Source organism: Hippocampus bargibanti, linkage group LG08 (assembly GCF_051943395.1).
Source record: "Hippocampus bargibanti isolate YZ-2025 linkage group LG08, ASM5194339v1, whole genome shotgun sequence".
NCBI lineage: Eukaryota > Metazoa > Chordata > Actinopteri > Syngnathiformes > Syngnathidae > Hippocampus > Hippocampus bargibanti.
The window spans coordinates 19,717,047-19,741,154 of record NC_142741.1 but is presented as its reverse complement, the minus strand read 5'-3'; the positions used below and the strand labels follow the sequence as shown (position 1 = coordinate 19,741,154).

The 24,108-nt window shown below is 41.3% G+C and overlaps 1 protein-coding gene across 3 annotated transcripts in view; it reads left to right on the top strand.

The window, feature by feature from the left end:
• The window catches only part of thsd7ba (thrombospondin, type I, domain containing 7Ba), a 261,993-nt gene that overhangs the window by 156,476 nt on the left and 81,409 nt on the right, over window positions 1-24,108 (top strand). For all 3 annotated transcript variants that reach the window (XM_089002333.1, XM_089002331.1, XM_089002332.1), the window contains exons 9-11: window positions 2,732-2,923; window positions 7,414-7,642; window positions 15,111-15,226. In XM_089002333.1, coding sequence (XP_088858459.1) covers window positions 2,732-2,923; window positions 7,414-7,642; window positions 15,111-15,226 — 537 coding nt within the window. The remainder of the gene's footprint in view (window positions 1-2,731; window positions 2,924-7,413; window positions 7,643-15,110; window positions 15,227-24,108) is intronic.

Below are 24,108 nucleotides of genomic sequence, written 5' to 3'. Positions count from 1 at the left end.
TGAGAGTGGGTAGGGCGGTGCCAATTATTTTTTCCGCCATCCTAACTGTCCGTTGAAGTCGGATTTTGTCCATTTTTGTGGCGGCCCCGAACCAAACGGTGATGGAAGAACACAGGATGGATTCGATGACAGCCATGTAGAAATGTTGTAGCACATCCTGTGGCAGGCCATGCTTATTTAGCAGCCTCGGGAAGTACATCCTCTGTTGGGCCTTTCTCAGGATGGAGTTGGCGTTGACCTCCCTCTTCATGTCCTAGGAAACTGTGATTCCAAGGAACTTGAAGGTCTCAACGGCTGACACGAGGCAGTTGGATAGTGTGAGAGGCAGCTGTGGTGATGGATATTTCCTGAAGTCCACGATCATCTCTACTGTCTTAGGCTTGTTCAGCTCTAGGTTGTGATGGCTGCACCAGAGCTCCAGTTGCTCCACTTGTTGTCAGTACCGAGACTTGTCACCGTCTTTGATGTGATCGATGAGTGTGGTGTCGTCTGTGAACGTTATGAATTTGACAGCTGGGTGCGTTGAGGTGCAGTCGTTTGTGTAGAGAGAGAAGAGCATTGGAGAGAGGACGCATGCCTGCGGGGCTCCTGTGCTCATGGTTCGTGTTGGGGATGATATTTTTCCCAGTCTGACGTTCTGTCAGAAAGCTGAAGATCCACTGGCAGATCGTAGGGGCCACGCAAAGCTGGAGAAGTTTGGGGATGAGTAGTATAGTCCTTCAGATCCCAACCAAGCCTATTTTAGAGCTCACACATGAAATGATCATGTGATTAGGGTATGTGGGAAGAGGGAGAGATCTACAGTAATACAGGCAAAGTAGTAGCTCTTGAGGACCGCCCTTGTTCAAACTGTAGTCTGGCACAATCATGCAATTTTTTTTAAATGGACCAACATTTGACTGTGCCGGTAAAAGTATAAATCCCACTCCAAAAAATAAATTATGATTCTTGATAGGATCTCGGTGACCCATCTCGATAGGAACTACAGTTCATTTTAATGTGCGTTTATTTTTCATATTGCTTTGTCTAAAAGGCCATCTGAGACAATTGGATGTGTTTATATGCTTTCAAGCAAAGGGTGAGAGGAATATCTATAACTACTTTAGTTAAAAGACTTATCGGTGGGTGGGAGAGCAGAACAAAAATCATATCAATAGGTATGCATGCAGAGGCGGTATTATCTACCATTCCATATATTAATATTGCAAAAGGACCTCACGGCAGCCATATATTTAGAGTTCCTTTACTGATGTTTTCACTGTCTTTTACAGACGCACATACACATTTGCGATTTTCAATGTTAAGGTTTGCATATTTCCTTTGTTTTCCATGCGGACCACATGCGCGTCATTTCCACAAATATTGATTGTATAATTTATTTTGCTTTTTAACATTCAGTCCCTACATAAGGAGTCCGACAATAAGCCTCAACCAATCCCTTGTTATATGAGCTGACATATTGTATGTATTTGTTGTTAAACTCATTAAAATAAAAATCAGTTTTTCATATGTCAAGCATTTTTGTTCAGTATATAATTACCATGGTGTTCGTCCTCTTCGGCAAGATGTGACCATCTTCACTGGAATGGGGGGTGATGAAGATGACTTGCGCGTGAGTTTGATTAAAGTGAAGGAGAGTTGCGCAATGTCGTCTGCCTCACTCTCTCGTCCCAGCCCGTCTGAATTCAGTGACAAGACAGAGTCAAGACGACTCTGGATGGGTCGGGATGCAGTGGATCATCACAGTGTTCTACGTGTCTCACTGTGCCCTACTTGTGCTCCACAATGCTTTGCTGGGCCCACCTTCATGCCCGTTGAACCAGTCTAGTGGTTTCCTCCACGCAATCTGCTGGGTACAGGCTTTACATGCGTAGGTAGACAAGCCCTACAATAACCTACTGTCTATGTGGCATGCTCACTTAGACAGGGGGACTCGTGGTGGCTGGGACACCTAACCTCATCACAGATCAAACAGACCTGCCCACTGCCATAATTACCATAAGGCATCAATGTCACCTGTGGATTTTTTTTTCAATGTCTCCAGTCAACTAATGGCTCCGCTGTAAACACTGAAGCTATGTTAGTGGCTGTTGCGAGATCAGTGTCACTTTGTGGACAAAAGGGTTCCATTATCCTCCAAGTTGTCCTTCATATCTTTGTAATGAAATGATACCCACATTTCACAAGACAATTCTCTTGCACAATGATATTCTCCTGGAGAGGAACTAAAGGAACACATTGATTTCAAAACTACCCTTACGTTGTTATTGAACAAACAAACAAAAAAAATACACTTCCATTATGTTTTTGGAAGAGTACAAATAAGATCACATTATTGCTCTGCATAAAAGTAAATGGCATGATGGCTCATGTTATCGGTTCAACTTCTCCCTTGAATAGCTCTGACTCGAGAGCTTCTAATTGCCCTGGAATTGGAAGCACTTATAGAAAATGTCTGTATTGTGAAAATGAATCACTTTTTCTTCATTGGCAGGAGTTAACTGGTTATAAATAATGTATTAGTGAAAGATAAAGGATGAAGTACAGACCCTAAAAATACAGCACTTCAATTCACTCATTAGCCTTTGCATTTGAATGAAGACTGATTAAAAAGGTCAGACCTATTGCGAGATTTCCATGTGTTTTTTAATTAATTTTGTGTTGTAAAAATGATCTCAGCAGTAAATATGTGACCATTTGATGTTTCTGCTATACTTCTATTGTTTCCAAGGTGAGGATATGCCCATGACTTACTGTAAAGAGGACCCTCCTCTGACCCAGATGACGTGCGAGGTGGCCTGTCCTGCTGACTGCGTCGTAAGCGTTTGGTCCGCCTGGTCCCCATGCTCGCAGAGCTGTGCCTCTAAAACAGCAGAGGGTATACAAAGTCGTTCACGCACTGTGTTGGCCCTTCCAGGAAAAGGTAACACTATTCACCTCAGAATGATTATGTTTTCTGCAAGAGTTACATAATGTTTTTATGTTATTTTATTTGCACGCATGTTTAGAGCACTACTCTCCATCTGTTCACAAAAAGTAGAAAGGTGATCATTTTGCCCCCCAAAACTTCGCCGCTTAGTCTGAATGACACCTTGAGATTCTGCTAAAAATGCTGAATGTGAGACTGGCTTGAAGTAAAAAAAAAAGCCCACAGAGAATGTGTCTGACATTGCGGCACAAGTAAAATTCTTGCTGTGATAATATGGCCCCGTCTGTATTCTCCACTTTCCTTGCAGTAGGGCTAATTGATGGACTCCATTGTAACTGTTTGTGCCTTTGCCAGGGCCAAATAGCTAACAGCATGAGATGTAAAGTGTCAAGGGCATAAAAAGAGCACAGTGCTTTCCTATTGAACCCTTAAACAATGGTGTTATTTTTCTCAAAAAGTACCATGAAATGTTTGAAATGAACTGCAATATCGATCGACTGAGGAAACAGCAGAAAACTGACAAATTCAGACTTTTGGATCTAGTGAATATTTTAAATAGCTGGAAGAAACACACATGACCGCGCACGCACGCGCACACACACACACACACACACACACACACACACACACACACACACACACACACACACACACACACACACGCACACACACACACACACACACACACGCACGCACGAATGCACCGCACGTACTGGCTCTGGCTCTGTCTCTGTCTCTGGCTTTGGCTGTGGCTCTGTCTTTGGCTCTGGCTCTGGCTCTGGCTCTGGCTGTGGCTCTGGCTCTGGCTCTGGCTCTGGCTCTGGCTCTGGCTCTGGTCCTGGTCCTGGTCCTGGTCCTGGCTTTGGCTCTCTCTCTCTCTCTCTCTCTCTCTCTCTCTCTCTCTCTCTCTCTCTCTCTCTCTCTCTCTCTCTCTCTCTCTCTCTCTCTCTCTATGTATCTAACAACCAGCTTCAATTTGGCAGGTAATGAACAATGATACAAAAGGAGTGCTATGCGCTTTGAAAAACACATTTGGAATGTATTAACGTTGAGTTCATTCATTTCAGTGGGAAATTATTATTTGATACACACTTTAGTTTTTGTTAAGACTTTGGCCATGAATTAATGAATTAAACTTGAACCTCAACTCGAGATTATCCTTTGGGCTATACATGGAACTCCTTTGCAAGTTAGAGGTTAATCCGCTTTTAAAATGCATTCACATGATGTGTCTGTGTAAACTCTCAGTCGTAGTTTTAGTAGTAGTCGTGGACAGTAGGGATATATATATATACAGTAAAGTCTCGTTATATCGATATCGGTTATATCGATAGTACCGCTTATTACGATACTATTTTCATTTCCCTTGCACATTTCTTGTCTTTTTATGTATAATTAGTACCGTTTAGTACGATACCCGGTTATTACGAGAATCCGGTTATTACGGTGCTCCTTTTCATCCCCCGCCGGCCATTTTTGTTGTTTATATCGATATATCCGTCGCGCCATTGATCAACTTGGTCACGTGTCTTGTTACGTGAGCCGCCATCGGTCGCGCCATTGGTCGACTTGATCACATGAGCCGCCATCGGTTGCGCTATTGGTCGACTTGGCCGTGTGACTTTGTCACGTGACACGCCATCGGCGCCATTGGTCAACTTGGTCATGTGTCTTGGTTACGTGTCACGCCATCAGTCGCGCCATTGGTCGACTTGGTCAGGTGACTTGGTTACGTGCCCAGCACCCGTGTAGCAGAGCCATTTTCATTTTCAGACGCTAGCTCGTGTGTAGCAGACGAGATTGAAATGTTTGTGTTAAAAGGTAAAAATGGGAAGCAGAAGAAGATTGATGACTTTTTTAAATTGTATACATAATACAGTAAGATGTAAGCGTTGCAGTTTCCCTGTTGTGTTATGTACATGCCCACTGTACTGTATATGAATGCAATCGTTTTTTGCAACAATGTTTCTTGTTTTGTCTTCTGAAGCGCGATGATTTTGAAAATTATTAACATTCCATACTGTGTATTAAAGGACAGACGATGTCACTTTTTATTCAAATGCAAATAAAAATAACTTCACGCCAAGACGTCTTGCATTGCTTGTGAATCTAAAGAGTTTGATGTTTCTCTTTATTTGTAAGTAGGTTCGTTGTCAGATCTCCCAGGCAGGTGACGCGCAGAGCTTGATCGTGGCGTGGAGTTGAGCAAGTCGTGCCGTGATGTCCGTCCGACGCCCGGCATGAGCCGGGCGTGAGTCCGAGTTGAGTCTGCCCCGTGGTTCGCCCAATCTCTCTGTCCCGCGACAGCTCCTTTTATACAATTTGCAAGCGTGTGCTATGCGTCAGGGTGATACACACAACAAGGAGATCAAGGAATTGAAAGACATGAAAGTGTTGAAAGACGCACTTCAAAATCATACACTCGTGTGACGCAACAGGGCTCCCCTCCTGGATCCGAAGTCGGTGAAAACGATGAAGGAAAATGAAATAAAAACAAAAGTAATTCTGCGACATGGTGAGGCCAGGCAAGATGACGGTCACCGGGCATGACAGGCCTCGGTGGGGTGGTTTCCGAGGAGGTTTCGTGGTGCCTGAAGTCGTTGTACAGGAGCACGGCAAAGAGTGCCCTACGACTGCCAGTTTGAGTCGATCGATGGAAACTTTCCTCGCGGCCGTCGAGTCGATGCCGGAAGGTCTTCTCACCGTGAGTTGTTCGGCTGGGATCGGTCAAATCGGAGAATCGATGAGGGATTGTGAGGACGAAGGTGCGTGGGGTTGGCCATGCTGCCGGGCACGGACAGGCGAGTCATCGGCGACGGTGGCGTTGATCGCGCTGCCATGGCGCTCTGCAGGACGCTGAGGAAGAACGCTGACGTCGGCGGCCGTGTCGGCCATGAAGCGTCTTCCCGAAGTCCGATCGTGGACATAAGCGATGTCCGACGATGTCCGATCGTGGACATATATGATGTCCGATCGTGGACATAAGCGATGTCCGACGATGTGCGATCGTGGACATATACGATGCAGCTAGTTGCAGAGTCGCCAGGCGAATTGGACAATGTCGGCCATCAGGGTGCGGCAGGTTTCACGGTGGGGTCGGGGCGCCCACGGGTGGTGGCGGCCCATCGGGAGCTCGGCTTGAGGGGTCTTGCTGTGAAGATGCCGGTTTCACGGGCGGCTGGGAAATCTGGATATTTCCATTTGGAGAGTTGATTGGGCTGAGGAGGAGGGAAAAAATCCTCCTGGCTAGCTCGCCAATAAAGAGTTTGATGTTTCTCTTTATTTGTAAGTAGGTTCGTTGTCAGATCTCCCAGGCAGGTGACGCGCAGAGCTTGATCGTGGCGTGGAGTTGAGCAAGTCGTGCCGTGATGTCCGTCCGACGCCCGGCATGAGCCGGGCGTGAGTCCGAGTTGAGTCTGCCCCGTGGTTCGCCCAATCTCTCTGTCCCGCGACAGCTCCTTTTATACAATTTGCAAGCGTGTGCTATGCGTCAGGGTGATACACACAACAAGGAGATCAAGGAATTGAAAGACATGAAAGTGTTGAAAGACGCACTTCAAAATCATACACTCGTGTGACGCAACAAATCCAAACAATGGCTTCAGATTCGGATAATATGCTTTGTTGTTACACATCCAGTTATGAATATGTTTCAAATACACTGTAGTTCTGAAGATTAAAGCATACATGTTTACAATCATTAAATAATTATATGTGCCATTTTGAGGCAACATTGGGTGAACATCTCTCACCCAAAAAAAAGGGAGCTAATGGCCAGCTCCGTTTCTTATATGGCGCTTGGCTGCCCTCTTTTGGCGGCTTTTGTTTAATGCAGTTCGGCGCAGGATCGGATATATCGATAGTCCCGGTTATATCGATATTTTTTCGGACTCCCTTGAATATCGATATAACGAGACTTTATATATATATATATATATATATATATATATATATATATATATATATGGGCGGCCTGGTAGTCGAGTGGTTAGCACACCGGCTTCACAGTGCAGAGGTCGCCGGTTCGCGTCCCGGTCCGGCCTCCCTGTGTGGAGTTTGCATGTTCTCCCCGGACCCGCGTGGGTTTTCTCCGGGTCCTCCGGTTTCCTCCCACACTCCAAAAACATGCATGGCAGGCAGATTGACCACTCCAAATTGTCCCTAGGTGAGAGTGTGAGAGTGACTGTTGTACGTCTTTGTGTGCCCTGCGATTGGCTGGCAACCAATTCAGAGTGTCCCCCATCTCGTGCCCGAGGACAGCTGAGATAGGCTCCAGCAACCCCCGCGACCCTAATGAGGAATAAGCGGTACGGAAAATGAGATGAGATGATATATATATATATATATATATATATATATATATATATATATATATATATATATATATATATATATATAGCTATGCTATCATAGCTGAAGAAACCTTTTCATCAATTCTCATGATGGGCAACAATGCAACGAGTGTATATATTTGTTTGTTGCAGATGGGAAACAATGTCCAGGGGCTCCAGCTTTGGAAGAGTGGAGAATTTGCAATGATCATCCTTGCCTGGTCTTTTATTGGGAAGTTTCAACATGGGGCCCCTGCATGCACGAGCCTGTGAATCTCAACCAAGCCTATTTACAAAATAGCACTGCTACCTGTGCTATGGGAGCCCAAATACGGAAAGTCTCCTGCATGAAGTTGAATGGGGGATCTGTTGTCAGCAAGAGGTAATGCTATACAAGGTGTTATTTCTATTATTCTAAGTAACAAACTGCTTTTGTTTTACTCTACTTCATTTCGTAACAATTTAAATTTGGTCAGCGTGTAAACTATAAATGTCTAAATTGGAGCAAAATGTATGCACAAAATATCAAAGCTAAATAACAGCAGGCACTACAAATTTAAGTAAAATATGTTTTAATTGCAAAATGAAGATCATTCAGAAAATAAAACCAAAATTGAAATGTACAATTGGGAAAACAAAATTTACAGTACCAGTGAAAAATATATTTCAGTGTTTTTCTTCAGTATCAAAATATTTGTTGAATTGTATATAATTACACTCTTAAGCCCAGCTAACAACGCACATCCTGCCATTTTCTTTCAACTGGTGTTCACGAAGGATGGGGCCTGCGAATACCAAAGAAATAGATCGCTGTTGAAAGTAATAAACAATATCTTGACAGATATGGGCAATAAAATTACCACAACAACTGAGAAAAGAGGACTATTGAAAAAATATATATTTAGAGCAGGGGTCCCCAAACTGTTTCCTGTTAGGGCCACATAACTTTTCCCTTCTGTGATGGGGGGCCGCTGTCAAGTTTGTAACAGAAAAAGTGTGACGATCGTAGGGGAGCTTAAAAAAATGTCTTTTCCAGAAAGCCACACATAACCAAATAACCCTTTCCAGGTTCTTTACAGAAAAAAGTCAGGAAACAAATAATAACACTATTAATGAAATAAATAATAACTAAATAACCCTCTCTGAGTTCTTCACAGAAAAAAACCAGGAAATAAATAACACTTTTTATGAAATAAATAATAACTAAATAACTCTCTGGGTTCTTCATAGAAAAACAGGAAATAAATAACACTATTTGTGAAATAAATAATAACAAAATTACTCTATGTGTTCTTCATAGAAAAAAGCCATGGAACATTAACTTTCTGTTGTGCCATGTACAATCTTAACAGATAAAAGTTCAGCTCAGTTGTCAGAGCAGAATCTCTCTGACACATATGAGCAGTCTCTTAAAGTTCTTGTGTTCCTTCCTTATAATCCTTTTGTAGGTTCCAGTAGGCTTGTAGACACCTACTCTTTGCATCTCTCTCTCATCAACTTCCCTGAGATAACCACAAAGGAAGCAGGTTGAGAAAGTGAACTAAGTGATACAGCACCTACACAGCACAAGACACCTCACTATTAGCATGGCTGTAAAGATGGATTTTATCCCTGTAGATTTTATTATGATTATACAGTAAAGTCTCGTTATATCGATATCGGATATATCGATAGTCCCGGTTATATCGATACTATTTCTATGCACGCACAGAGAAAATTACATGCAAACAGGGTCGGATATATCGATAGTCCCGGTTATATCGATATTTTTTCGGACTCCCTTGAATATCGATATAACGAGACTTTACTGTATTTGTTTATGCTCAGAATGACTCATTCAAGTCAGAAAAGTGATCTTACCTATGTATGTTCATCAGTGTCAACTATGGGTTGGGCTGGTGAGAAGTTGAATATCAGGTTCCATTCTACTTACAGCCAGTCTCAAGCACTGATGCAAACGTTCTTCTGTCTCATCTGAGATTTCAGCAGTTTCATGCGAGAAAAGCTTTTCTCGCAGATATACGTGCTGCCAAAAACTGTGGACATTTTCATTGCTTGTTTTTTTGGGTGGCAAACCGCCAGTCTGCAGGGGTCAACTGTGAAGGACATGAATTTCATCCCTATTCTCAACCGATTATTTGCTTCTGCCTTCTCTTAGTTTTCCTTCACTTAAAATTAAAAACATATTACATTATGGAGCCCAAGTGAAACTGTTAATTCCGTGCAAAGAAGAATATTGGCTTATGTTTTTGCTGATTTGCGATCTTTGGCATGTTCATTTAATTCATGGAATTGAAAAACATTCCCAAAATGGATGCGTTATGCAACTTTTTTCTTTGACTTTTGTAAATTCTGCGTTTTCGTTTCATATTTGACCGGTACATTTCCAAACGCTGTTGTTTTAACAATGCTAATGCTGGCACTCAAAATGTGCATCAATAATTGATGACATTTTACCCTTCCTTAGCTCCATATATTATTGACAGTTCTCTAAACTGAATTATAGAAACATTTTTTTTCACCCCTTACCCTTGCTCTATCTCACACAGAAATACAGAGGTTGTTATGGAATTCAACAATGTAGCAACAGGATGTCCTTTAGCAGACAGATGCTAATGTAATACTCCCTACATCACTTTTCATTAGTCGCTGATAATGTGGTGCTCTTTGTTGTTGAATTATTATGTGCATACAACAATAGAATTGGTTCAAACCTAATACCAGTGGATCCCATCAGAACTACAAAATACATATTTATGTTCTTCAAATGTTAGCCATGTTTTAGATAAACTACAAATATTGTAATTGTTGTTTTGTCAGTATATGAATTAAAATCGTTGGCCCAATGATCCCTTGGTTACCTACCACTTTGACCTCACAGTGCAAAGGTATGTGGAGTTTGCATGTTCTGCGTGGGTTATTTTCTGGGTACTCCAGTTTCCTCCCAAATGAAAACAAACAACATACATGACAGGCTGGTTGATCATTCAAAATTAATGTGAGTGTGAGCGCAGATGGTTGTTCGTCACATTGTGCCCTGTGATTGGCCGGCAACCAGTTTGGGTGTCCTCTGCCTGCTTCCCTAAGATGGCTGATTGGAAAATGAATGAATTTGGATCCATTAATTTGAAAAAAAGGACCCTCATCATATCTGTGAATTGCTCTTATATAAGAAGCAGGTGCCTGAAGTTAATTTCATTTGTTGAGATGAATCTTAATACTGAATATTTCTATGAAAGAAGAAGAAAGCTTCATGTCTGTCTATCTTCTAACAGTGAGCAGTGGCTCAACACCACCTTGGTGTATCTTCTGATGAGCCTTCAAGCTTTGTAAATTAAAATTAAATGTTGTCTAAATTTGACAACCTGGCCAAATTGAAAGTTCGAAGATGTTTAGGTTATGTTTGCTGACTTTACTGCAAACATGTCCAAGCTAAAAAAAAAACATGCTACGTAGTCTAGCATCTTTATGAATAGCTGCACATTGGAAGCTAAAAATTTTATCGACTTAAAGCCCCTTGCTCTTCCACTTTATCTTTGTGAAGTGCAGGTACTCACTGTCAATAACGAGGATCTCTAAATCTGAACATTTTCTGAGTGCAAGCATAGTCAACTAGCTAATTTCCTTATTACTGCAACTCTGCCATTTAACTGATACATCCCAAAACATCAGTAAAACTGAAATAACCATTTGTTCAATGCTTTCCTTTCACATTTGCGTATTCCATAGTGCTCATTCTCTGCACGAGTTTGACGGTGACCTTCAAACGTGAATCCGGTCACGTACAGTACTTCATTTAGAAATAAACTAAATATTTATGACAGTTTAAAAAAAATCTTCAGTTAGCTTGCATTTATGATGATTTCTTCCTGACATTTATACTTCAACGAGATCTTAAATACCGTATATGTACACAATAGTCACATCTCATCTCTCATCTCATTTTCCGTACCGCTTATTCCTCATTAGGGTCGTGGGGGTTGCTGGAGCCTATCTCAGCTGTCTTCGGGCACGAGGCGGGGACACCCTGAATTGGTTGCCATCCAATCGCAGGGCACACAAAGACATACAACAGTCACTCTCACACTCACACCTAGGGACAATTTGGAGTGGTCAATCTGCCTGCCATGCATGTTTTTGGAGTGTGGGAGGAAACCGGAGGACCCGGAGAAAACCCATGCGGGTCCGGGGAGAACATGCAAACTCCACACAGGGAGGCCGGACCGGGACGCGAACCGGCGACCTCTGCACTGTGAAGCTGGTATGCTAACCACTCGACTCTCGGGCCGCCCGTACACAATAGTCGTTGCTTAAAAAAAAAATTCCTACACATATACCGTATGTTGACATTTTGAGCCAGTTTTGTGACCAAAGAATCTATAGCAATTGGGTGTCAGCCACAATGAATGTTGCCTTGGTCTTCATTGGTTGGAATTTTCATCACACAAACAGCATTCCACACATTTCTTGTTGTCCCACCGCTTTGGGAAATTCATGTTTTAAAACATTAGCTTCAACATATTTCATACACTTCGCACATGCACAATCAAGCTCCTTCGGGGGTGCACTCATGAATGCCCTGGGCAGCTGGGGTTCCACTTGAAAGTACTTTTTGCAGCCCCTCCTCCATTCAGCAACAATCCATAATCTTTGGGCAGCTGTATTTTTTTTTTTTTTATCCACAGAGGGAATTACGCTGCTTCGAATTTAACCCCTCACTTCAACCCATTTTTTTAATCATTTGAGGGAATGGAAATCATTTGCTGTAACCCCTCACTTGGATAAGTGAAATCTGTGAAGTTGTATTTATTTCATTACAATGTGTCCATTTGTAATACTGCATTGAATGAAACCAAATATTCATTTTCTTTTTTTCGGTGTCAAGCACATAATTAATACAAGCATTAATTTTCATTTTTTGACTGTTGCTATGAATTGGATAGCTATTCAGCAGTAAGTTTTACACAACTACAGTATTTCTTAACGCTTGGACTATTCTTGGACTAGCTGACAATAATCCCTAGTTGCCCACTTGCACTGCGGTGCCCTTTGGCATGCATCACTGCAAAGCGGGAAGGAGGATACAGTTGAGGAAGGAAAGTTGCATGTCGCTCCTTGTACTTGGATGTACTTTGATCAGGTTCTTGTGCCTGCTGACTTTCTGCTACTGGCAGAATGTGGCACCATGGTGAGTCCCTAGTGAAACCTGAATCTCAGTTGCTCGGTTGAGTGAAGCCATTTAGTGGGCAATGGGAGGAAAAATGTCTGTTGTTTGAGAAGAAAGAATGTTCTGTGTGAAGCTCCCGGTGGATGAAGATATCAAAGAACATGATTTACTGTACATCGGCATGTGAATTATGAAATGTTTCAAAGATGCAGCAATGGCAAAACACCGCCAGCAGCATGTCATAAATATGCAACGCAAGCTACGTGACAGCTTGAACAGCGGAATCATTTTCCATGAAGACAGATACATTGGTTAAATATTAGTAATCTGCTTTTAGTAATGACAATGTGGTGTGTCCTTGGAGGTGATTAATATGTTGGTGAACAATTTGCATAGGCTTCCATTTGTGTTTAAGGAACCAATAAATTTAAACAGTCATGGTGGCCATTGTTCATCCAAGCACTGGTAAATCGGCCATCTGTGTTTGGATTGCATTCAATTTATTAATCAATTGTCCAAATTAATGATCGTCAACACTTTCCTTAGGGATGCCATAGATTTCACCAATAGTAACATTGGTAATTTATCAGATCATTATGATGCTTTTTGGATAATTAAACAAATCCAAATTCCTCACCAATGCGCTGTAGCAGTCCCACAGAAATCATCAGGGGTCCCGTCATGGGAAAAAAATATATATAAGTTCACCTCATTTGTCCAAAAATGAATATTTATTAATGAGAAATATGTTTACAAATACTGTATATCATTGCCAGTGACATATATTGACAAGAAGAATAATATTGTATAATGTCATTCCATTAAAAACAGAACTTACAATTAACCTGCTTAGCTCCAATTGTCAACAGAATATAGATCAACCAAAAACAGATTTCACAGTGAATAACTTTATTTGTGACTGAATGAAGATGGGATCATGAGCAATATTTGGCAGTAATGTGGTCTGAATGTGAGAATGTGCTCCTGGAAACCAGTGTGAGGCGTATTTTAGCTCTCGCACAGTCAGCTGCTCCAACTCACCTGCTACACTAATGAGAACAAGCGCCTCAGCTAATCAATGGTCGGCCGCGTGGCAGGATTAGCCAGTATTCTGCCCTTTTTTATGCTCACTCGTTTTCTTAACGCAAGCCTTTTCGACTTAGAGTTGTTTTACATGCTGATGAAAAACTAACCGCACACAGTAATTGAATTTTAATGATCCTGCACAGACAAAATAGTGGGTTACATATACTCATTTTTTTTTTCATTCCATTTATTCAAAATGTATTTTGTGCAACCACTTGAATAAATAATATTAAGTTAATTCCACAACTGTTTTTCACTATGTCTCGAAACAACAACAAACACGCACACATACACACACACGCACACACACACACACACACACACACACACACACACACACACACACACACACACACACACACACACACACACACACACAAACACACTTGACACACATGATGGCTTGATGGATGGATGGATGGATGGATGGATGGATGGATGGATTTTTTTTTAATATATTTGGCTTAACAGCTTACCTGGGTTTTGGGATGGCTTGGTCGCCATAGAGTGCCTCAGTGTCACAGTGATTGGATTGGATTGGATTGGATTTGCCTTTATTAGTCTCACAGTGGAGAAATTTACATTTCACAGCAGCAAAGTGATGAAAATATTTTTAGAATATATTCTATTCTCCAGAGTCTTTAAGTGGTTTATTTCTAAAATGTGTACAGTAGTCATGTATCACATTAAAAAGGTTACTGAATCTTGAACGTTTTCTGCAAGTTTTAGTCGTAATACTTGATCGACTGCTTGTTGACGCAGAGCGTGATTTTTTTTTTACGTTTTGCAGACATGGCAACTTTGGAGAACACATACAGCTGCTTGAGCTTTCACAGTTTTGAGACCTAAATTAAATCCTAGCCCAATTGAAGTTTAATTCTGTAATGGGGCTAACAACAATCCTCTATGTAGTGAGTGTAATATGCAAGAATTTAACTGATTTATTTGTTTATTTATTTATTGCAAAGGCCCATTGACTGTGATTTCTCCACATTTCCTTTTACTGTTCAATAGCAATTTCCGGGGGTATACCGGTATTCGCTCTTGTCTGGAGAGAAAGAAATATGGGGAAAAAAAAAACAAACATACCAAAATTAAAAGTTATTTATATTCTCTACTTTTCCAAGGCAACAGAGGCTTCCAACTGTTCCTCGGAAATAATTGTTTTCTTTGTTTGTTAGGCATTTGTCCTAAACCCTAAAGGACCAAAAGGTCTAAAAAATGTTTTTCCTTGTGAAAAAAAGTCTTGCTTATTTCTCTTACTGCTTTTGATTATACAATGTGCATTTATCGTAATGCTACATCTGCTTTTATGACTTTTTTTGCTGCATTTTCTTTCAGAGCAGCACTAATACCCCTCTGCCAAATGGCATGTATGAGACAACCATATTTTTCCCCCAATCCGTCTACATTTTGCCTAGGCTCATACAAGCAGCGGGACAAATAATCAATCATGTTTCCTGTGGGGAGATGTGTGATGTCAAGGACAAGGCACTTGTTTCTTTGCACTGTCCTTACAAGGAGGACTCAGGACATTTATCACTCCTCGCCTAAGTGAAGAGTACATTATAAGAGCACTGTTTGTGTGTGCGTGTAGATGCCCAGATTCTGCTCGTCCAGAAACGACCCGGCCCTGTGTTCTTCCCTGCGTGAAAGACTGCATTGTGACACCCTTCAGTGAATGGACTGCATGCCCATCAACCTGCTTGACAGGTAACCTGGAACATACATTACTGAATCAATTCTAGAATTGTCATGTTGTTGTCATGTCAAGAGATCTAACTTTTGTGGTACAGTAAAGTCTCGTTATATCGATATTCAAGGGAGTCCGGAAAATATCGATATAACCGGGACTATCGATATATCCGACCCTGTTTGCATGCAATTTTCTCCGTGCGTGCATAGAAATAGTATCGATATAACCGGGACTATCGATATATCCGATATCGATATAACGAGACTTTACTGTAGTTGTGGATTCAACCAGTTTTCTTTTGCTTATTTTTTGGGTGCATTATTTTCAGTGTGTGGGTAGTCACATTCATATTACATTTTCAAACATATTTCAAAAAGGCATATCCAATTACCGTAATATTGTTCAAACACACATGCAGTGGTGCCTTCGCAAATGAATTCATTTAAATCTGACCCTATTATTGCAATTTATAATTAGTATATTAAATGATTTTTGCCTACTGAAATGAGTGGCAATGCCATTAACTCATTCACTGCCAGACGTGCAATATGTGTCCACTACAATGCCAGGGTTTTTGAATTCATTGAATTCCAGGGCCGACAGAATATTGAGTTTTAGGACGACATAAACATCCAAGATAGCGTTAGATACCTTAGACTTGCTTCTTTTCTTCTTTTCCTTTCGGCTTTTCCCTTCAGGAGTCGCCACAGCGAATCAATGTCCTCCATCTGTCTCGGTTTTGTTCATCCTCTTCTCTCACACCAGCTACCTTCATGTCCTTATTGACCACATCCATAAACTTCCTCTTCGGTCTTCCTCTCTGTCTCCTGCCTGGCAGTTCAAGACTCAGCCTCCTTCTCCCGATATAGTCACTCTCTCTCCTCTGGACATGTCCAAACCATCTCAGTCTGGCCTCTCTGACTTTCTCTCCAAAGCCTCGAATATGAGTTGTCCCTCGAATGTACTCATTCCTGATCCTATCCAACCTGGTCACCCGTAAAGAAAACCTCAACATCTTCAGCTCTGCTTCCTGTCTTTTCTGCAGTGGCACTGTCTCCAGTCCAAACATCATGGCGGGTCTCACCACTGTTTTACACACTTTTCCTTTCATCCTAGCTGAAACCCTTGTATCACACATCACCTGACATTTTTCTCCAGCCGCTCCAGCCTACCTGGATACGCTTCTTCACCTCTTTTCCACACTCTCCATTTGCTTCTGTCTTCTCTTAGTTTTCCTTCACTTAAAATTAAAAACATATTACATTATGGAGCCCAAGTGAAACTGTTAATTCCGTGCAAAGAAGAGTCCATGCTCTGGACAGTTGACCCCAAGTACTTAAAATCATCCACCTTCTTTATCTCTTCTCCCTGTAACATCACTCTTGCACTTGGATCCCTCTCATTCACACACATATATTCTGTCTTGCTGCGACTGATCTTCATTCCTGTCCTTTCCAGGCATATCTCCACATCTCTAGGTTCTCCGCCACCTCTTCCCCGTTCTCGCTACAGATCACAATGTCATCTGCAAACATCATGGTCCAAGGAGATTCTTGTCTAACATCGTCTGCCAGCCTGTCCATCACCAAAGCAAATAAGAAGGGGCTCAGAGCTGACCCCTGGTGGAGTCCCACCTCCACCTTGTAGTCCTCCGTCACACCGACAGCACACCTCACAACTGTCTTACACTCATTGATACATGTCTTGCACCGCTCTGACATACTTTTCTGTCACTCCAGACTTTCTCATGCAATACCACAGCTCTTCTCTGGGCACCCTGTCGTATGCTTTCTCCAGATCTACAAAGATACAATGCAATTCCTTCTGACCTTCTCTGTACTTCTCTATCAGCATTCAAAGCAAATTCCAGAAAAAAAAGAGAAAAAAGAAAGAAAAAAAGAAAAATAGATAGCCTCGTTTGCTCACCGCTCGTTCAAGTCTGGATACACTTTTGGCTTCATTTTATCTCCCAAACGTCTCCTGGGCCCATAACCTGTTGAGATCTTCAGCACTTTCGCGATGCATTTGGCGCATTCAAACGATGAAATCAAGTTTGCAAATTTCAAGACTAAGCTACGGAGTTTTTGAGAAATTGAACACTGAGTCAGGGGAAAGTGTGATGAAGACACAGGGTCGGAGTGGACGACACACCACCAAAACCAACACCCGTGACCAGCACAGTAATGACACAAGCATAGTGTGTTTCAAGTGTGGGATCAAAGGCCACAAAGCAAAAGAATGTCGACAGAAGACATGGTGCAGTCATTGCAAAAGCAAGACACACAAAGACGCCAGAGAAAGGACAAGTACAGACGAGATGACGCCAGTAACGCGTCAGAAGATGGCGACACCGACAACGTGCTCAAGATGAGGGACGGCAAGACCAGATCCAGGGAGCAGTTGGGTCACGACATTCGCGAGAGGGGATTGATGGTTGACACGGGAGCCACTTCGCATATCATCACTGACGTGACCATGTTCAAGGATTTCGACAGCACGTTCAGACCCGAAAGACACCGTGTGGAGCTGGCGGACGACACACAATGCAGCGGAGTCGCACAGAAAAGGGGAGATGCTGAGATCACTTTGATAGACATCAAAGGACAAAGACATAAAGCTGAGAGACACTTTATACATTCCTTCATTCCCCCAAGACATTTTCTCTGTAAAGAAGGCGACCACCAACGGGGCAACAGTGATATTTAAAGAAGGTAAGGATTCACTGATTACGAAAGTTGGGACAAAATATGATATTCATGTGTATGGAATGTAGTACTATACATACTGAAAATAAGCCCAATGACAAATGTAATACATGTCGTGATATACAGGAATGGCATGAGACCACTGCAATTACGATGATATATTGCAGAATGTGGTTAATGGAATGCAGATTAAGGGTAGAGCATGTAAACCTGAGCAAGAGTCTGAGGTGTGTATTCAGGGGAAGTTGACTCAGAATAGAAGTACAAATCCTGATACAAGAGCCAAGAACCCTCTCGAGTTGGTACACATTGACCTTACAGGCCCTATGCGCACCGAATCTATTGATGGGCATAAATATGCAATATCATTTACTGATGATTACTCCGGTGCAATGTTTTCTATTTTCTAAAGAAGAAAAATGACACGGTAATAGCGACAGAAAAGATCCTCGCTGATGTATGCCCATATGGGACAGTAAAGCGTTTGAGGTCAGATGGAGGAACAGAGTACACAAGCAGTGATTTCCAGACACTGATGAGGCAAAACAAAATCAGACATGAGATGTCAGCGCCCTATTCGCCACACCAGAACGGGACAGCAGAGAGGGGCTAGCGTACTCTTCTTGAAATGGCAAAATGTATGCTAGTTGAAAGCAAGCTTCCAAGAGGGCTCTGGCACTATGACCGTTCATGTACGCAACAGATACTTTAGCAGGCGTAGAGGGAAAACGCCCTATCAGATGATAACTGGTTAGACACCTAATGTATCCAAACTGCAAAAATGTGGATCTTCATGCTATACATACAAACAGGAAAAGGGAACGCGGGATCCCAAAGGTGACCCAGGACTTTTTGTGGGGTTTGATAAATATAGCCCTGCACACCTGGTTTACAATCCAAACACAAATAGAGTGCTAAAACATAGGGTTGTGAAGTTTGTGAACAAGGCAGCTGTGGAGAAAGAGACACAGGCAAATGAAACAGATGCAAACAGTATTTCAGGAGCCTAATAAGAGAGGCCAAGAGTCATGTATTCAAGACAGGGATGCAAGCGACAGTACATGCTACTAGGGAAAGAAAGAAACCTAGTCACTTTGATGATTTTGTGATTGAGTACAGCGAGAACGATGAGGCACACACCACAGTGGACTACTGTTACAGAGCTGCGTGTGGTGTTCCACAAACATATGCAGAGGCAATGAGATCAAATTGTTCTGAAGAATGGGCAAAAGCCATGGATGAGGAAATTCAGTCATGAAATTTAACAACACCTGCCGGCAAGAAAACAGTGGGGGGGTGGGGGGGTAAATGGGTATCTGCTATCAAACGTGATGTAGATGTCAGAGACAAATACAAAGCATGATTTGTAGCAAAGGGCCAGATCCAGGTGGAAAGCACAGACTACGGAGAGACGTTTTCACCAACAGCCAATCTAACAGGTATAAGAGTGGTGCTTCAAAAGGCAGCTCTGGAAAATCAAGAAAAGGATGATGGTCTAGTTTACAAACTAGAAAAATCACTTTACGGTCTCAAACAATCTGGCCGAAGCGGGAACAAGGTCTTACATGATTATTTAACACATATCTAAATTACAGTAAAGTCTCATTATATCGATATCGGTTATATTGATAATACTGCTTATTACGATACTATTTTCATTTCCCGGCCGAATTTCTAGTCTTTTTATGTATAATTAGTTCCGTTTAGTACAATTCATGGTTATTACGGTTACTACGGTGTTCTTTTTCATCTCCCGCCGGCCATTTTGCTATGTTTATATCGATACACGCCATCGGTCGCGCCATTGGTCGACTTGGCCACGTGACTTGGTCACGTGAGTTTGTTACGTGACCAACTCCCGTGTAGCAGAGCCATTTTCATTATCAGACGCTAGCTCGTGTGTAGCAGATGAGATTGAAGTGTTTGTGTTAAAAGGAAAAAATGGGTAGCAGAAGAAGATTGATGAGTTTTTTAAATTGCATACATAATACAGTAAGATGTAAGCGTTGCAGTTTCCCTGTTGTGTTATGTACATGCCCACTGTACTGTGTATGAATGCAATCGTTTTTTGCAACAATGTTTCTTGTTTTGTCTGCTGAAGCGTGATGATTTTGAAAATTACTGTACATTCCATACTGTGTATTAAAGGACAACCGATGTCACTTTTTATTCAAATGCAAAACACCAATAAAAATTACTTCACGCCAAGACGTCTTGCATTGCTTGTGAATCCAAACAATGGCTTCAGATTCGGATAATATGCTTTCTTGTGACACATCCAGTTATGAAGATGATTCAAATACACTGTAGTTTTGAAGAGGAAAGCATACATGTTTGCAATCGATTAAAGAATTATATGTGCCATTTTGAGGCAACATTGGGGAACATCTCTCACCCCCCCCCAAAAAAAGAGGCACGAAATGGCGAGCTCATGGCCAGCTCCGTTTCTTATATGGCGCTTGGATGCCCTCTTTTGGCGGCTTTTGTTAATGCAGTTCGGCGCAGGACGGATATATCGACAGTACGGTTATATCGACATTTTTTCTAACTCCCGAGAATGTCGATATAACGAGACTTTACTGTTTATGGGTCTGGAGTTATATGAGCTTGAAATTAGGGTGGCTCTCCAAAATTCAATGCAATACATCACATACATATCGGTTTATATATCACTTTAACAACAGCTGAAGCTGGAACAAAGCGCTAACATGGAAAAAAGGGAAATTGTGTGGAAAAGCCAAAAAACATTATCATAGGCCAGCATGAAAAAACAAAACCCGAACAAATTCGGGAATGGTGCTTTAGGTCATATCTTCAACTCCCGAATTAATTCGTGAATAGCAGTCAATGAGTTAATCAGTTCCCGCCACTTCCAAGGAAAAAAACGCTGCAAGTATTTGACTTTTTAGACGTTAGTGCTGGTTCTTTCGATGTCCCCAACTTGACAACTTTGAGATTAAAGTCCAAATGGTTTTTGGATCCCAGAAATGCGTTAAATAGTTAGTGACTGAAAATTACACCTACAAAATACAAACAAAAATCACTGGTTGCAAGGAGCCAAGGAAAGAAAAGTGCATGCAGAAGACAAGGTAATAGGAAAGACAGGAATAAAAACAAAATGAAAAGAGACCAATTACAAAAAGCAAAATAACAATGAGATCAAAGATAAAATAACGTGAATACAAATGAGGGACTCGAGAGCAAAAACAATTACGACAAGATGGGGGCGGGGGCAGGAAAATAATATTTAAGCATGAGCTACCATTGTAAACAATCTGACCAATATTTGCCATTTTCTCAGTCATTAAATACTGGGCGAGACTTTGATTGAGTACAAGGAACATGTGGGTCTGCTGATGGGTAACACCCTTCACTTCAGCTGCATTTGGAGTAAAAACAAAAATAGACATGACATGAATATCACTCCTGCTGCAGTTAGGGGCTTCAATGTTGTCTTTGTCATTTAGTCTCGAGAATTAAGACTCTATACCTTTGAGTATTAAGTGTATCAATGTGGAGTATACAGTAAACTGTCATTCAACTGTCATTTCTGTTCAAACACCCATTATATGAAAGATTCTAAAACCAACACTGTTTATGTTCATCCCATTATGCCAATTGTGTTTTGCCTTGAATGTTGAATGAAACCAAGCAGACTTTCACCAAGACAAATCCACATATCATATCTTTCAAGGCTCTTAACTCGGGTCATTTGTATCTCAAGGCAGCAGTGTTTCTGAATGATGATGTAAAAAAACATAAATGTGGTAGATTTAAATTAAAGGACAACAGACGTCACTTTTTTGTTTCCTAACTGACATCAGAAAAACGTTTTATAGCATCTAAAATACCCAAAACACGCAGTATGATATTTTTAGTCAAATGCAAAACACCAATAAAAATGACTTAAAGTGTCTAAAAAGTACTTCAATTTGAAACCGGAAGTGGCCAGTTTCAGACGTTCGTGGTGTCACGGCACGGAATCAAAACAATGGCTTCAGATTCTGAGAATATGCTTTCTTGTTACTCATCCAGTTATGAATATGATTCAAATAGTTCTGAAGAAGAAAGCATACATGTTTGCAATTGATTAAATAATTTATTCCATACGTCTGTGTAAGCTCTCAGTCGTACAGGAGTGGTCCATCGATGAGAAGGTTTCTTCAGCCGTCATCTGTACTTTTGTACTTTTGTACAGATGACGGCTGAAGAAACCTTCTCATCGATAATTTATTCCATGTCATTTTGAGGCATCAGGGGTGGGAATTGTCGCACCCAAAAAAGGCAGAACATGGCGACAAAGCCGTGTAAGGAATAAGTCACACCGTTTCGACAGGCTGATTACTTCCTTACATGGAGCTTTGTCGCCCTCTTCTGCCTCTTTGTGGTCCTACACGACGTTTTCAGACCAAAGTACAGCAAAATGCATTGACGTGATGGAAGGACTGCTACAATGTGTCCTTTTTTCCTTCAATGACGTAACGTACAGACTCGTCATCAACTCAAAAACAAGACTTCCGGAAATTCAGCGTGAGTCTTAAAACGTAAAATATAGCTTAATGCAGTGGAATCTTTGTAAAATACGCTCAGTAGAAGTCATTTGAAGACATTTTACAAATTATGGACACAACTTGTCCAGAGACGTCGGTTATCCTTTAAGTAAAAATGGCAAGAGAAAATTGGACATTTAAGCATCACTCCAAACGATAACGCAGTCTCAAGCTCCACCGATCTTATGTATTTTTCCCTCACTAATAGCTAATATATAATCAGAATCAGAATCAGATTCAGAATCAGAATCATCTTTGACCACTTGTTGTCGGTACGCAGACTCGTCGCCCTCTTTGATGAGACCGATGACCGTGGTGTCGTCTGCGAACTTTATGAATTTGACAGCTGGGTGCGTTGAGGTGCAGTCGTTCGTGTAGAGAGAGAAGAGCAATGGAGAGAGGACGCATCCCTGCGGGGCTCGAGTGCTCGTGGTTCATGTTGAGGATGATATATTTCCAGTCTGACCTGTTGTGTTCGTCTTGTCAGGAAGCTGAGGTCCACTGGCCGATCGTAATATAATATATCATTTTTACTTGTGCATGATGTTTTCGTCATGCACAATATATCTTCATATCTTTTGCATGAATATCTTCATGCAAAAATAAATAAATGAAAATAATTGTGACAGCAACTCATCTCTACAAATATTCTCTGGCTCATTGGTCCGCTGATCATTCAGTCACATTTCTTTTCACCATTTTTAATGTGAGGTGATTAGTCTGTGGTCATTAGAAAGTTGTACGTCCTGTAACTAAGGGCTGTGTGTTGCAGAAAATTATAGTCATGCACAGGGACACTAATCATTATCTCATCAACTTTGAATACTTTTCGTGACATTCGCACAGAAGTTTCGGCTTAGAAAATTTTGATTTTGCTTTTGCAGGATGTTGTTTGTACTATACAAACACTATAGTAACTATAGTGTTAATAAAAATAAAATAGCACATTTGGAAATAAGGTTTGTTTGCATATTTCCTCTGTCATAATAACCTGTTCCAATATCATTCCAATGACATTCGCTCAGATGTTTCGGCTTAGAAAATTTTGATTTTGTTTTTGCAGGATGTTGTTTGTACTATACTATAGTACAAACACTATAGTAACTATAGTGTTAATAAAAATAAAATAGCACATTTGGAAATAAGGTTTGGTTGCATATTTCCTCTGTCATAATAACCTGTTCCAATATCATTTGTACAGGTGGAAAGTTTCTTTCTCTTACAGACATGCCCCATCTATCAAGAACATACATTTATGACATGACCAGTACAATTAAATTCATATACACATACCTGTGCCGAACATCTGTTGTTTCTATTTTTCTTGTTTGGTCAATTGGCTTTCAGCTGGGTTGCCGCTGAGACTGTTGATAGGCCAAATTCATTATACTGAGACTTGAATTTTGTTTTCGTTTTTTTTTTTTTTATATGAAAGACCTTGATGTCGCTCTGTTTCAGTGGGCCTAATTGAGATCAGATAAAAGTAGCATGTTGATTGGTAGCACAGATGCCAAATGAGCACTTTAGCATGGCTCCTTCTCAAGTGGAAACTGCAAGTTACAGCAGCAAAATGACTTATTTGGAAAAAGGCAGTGAAGACAAAAGTATTGTATTTCTTTTAACTGGTCGGTTTTGTGATCAAAC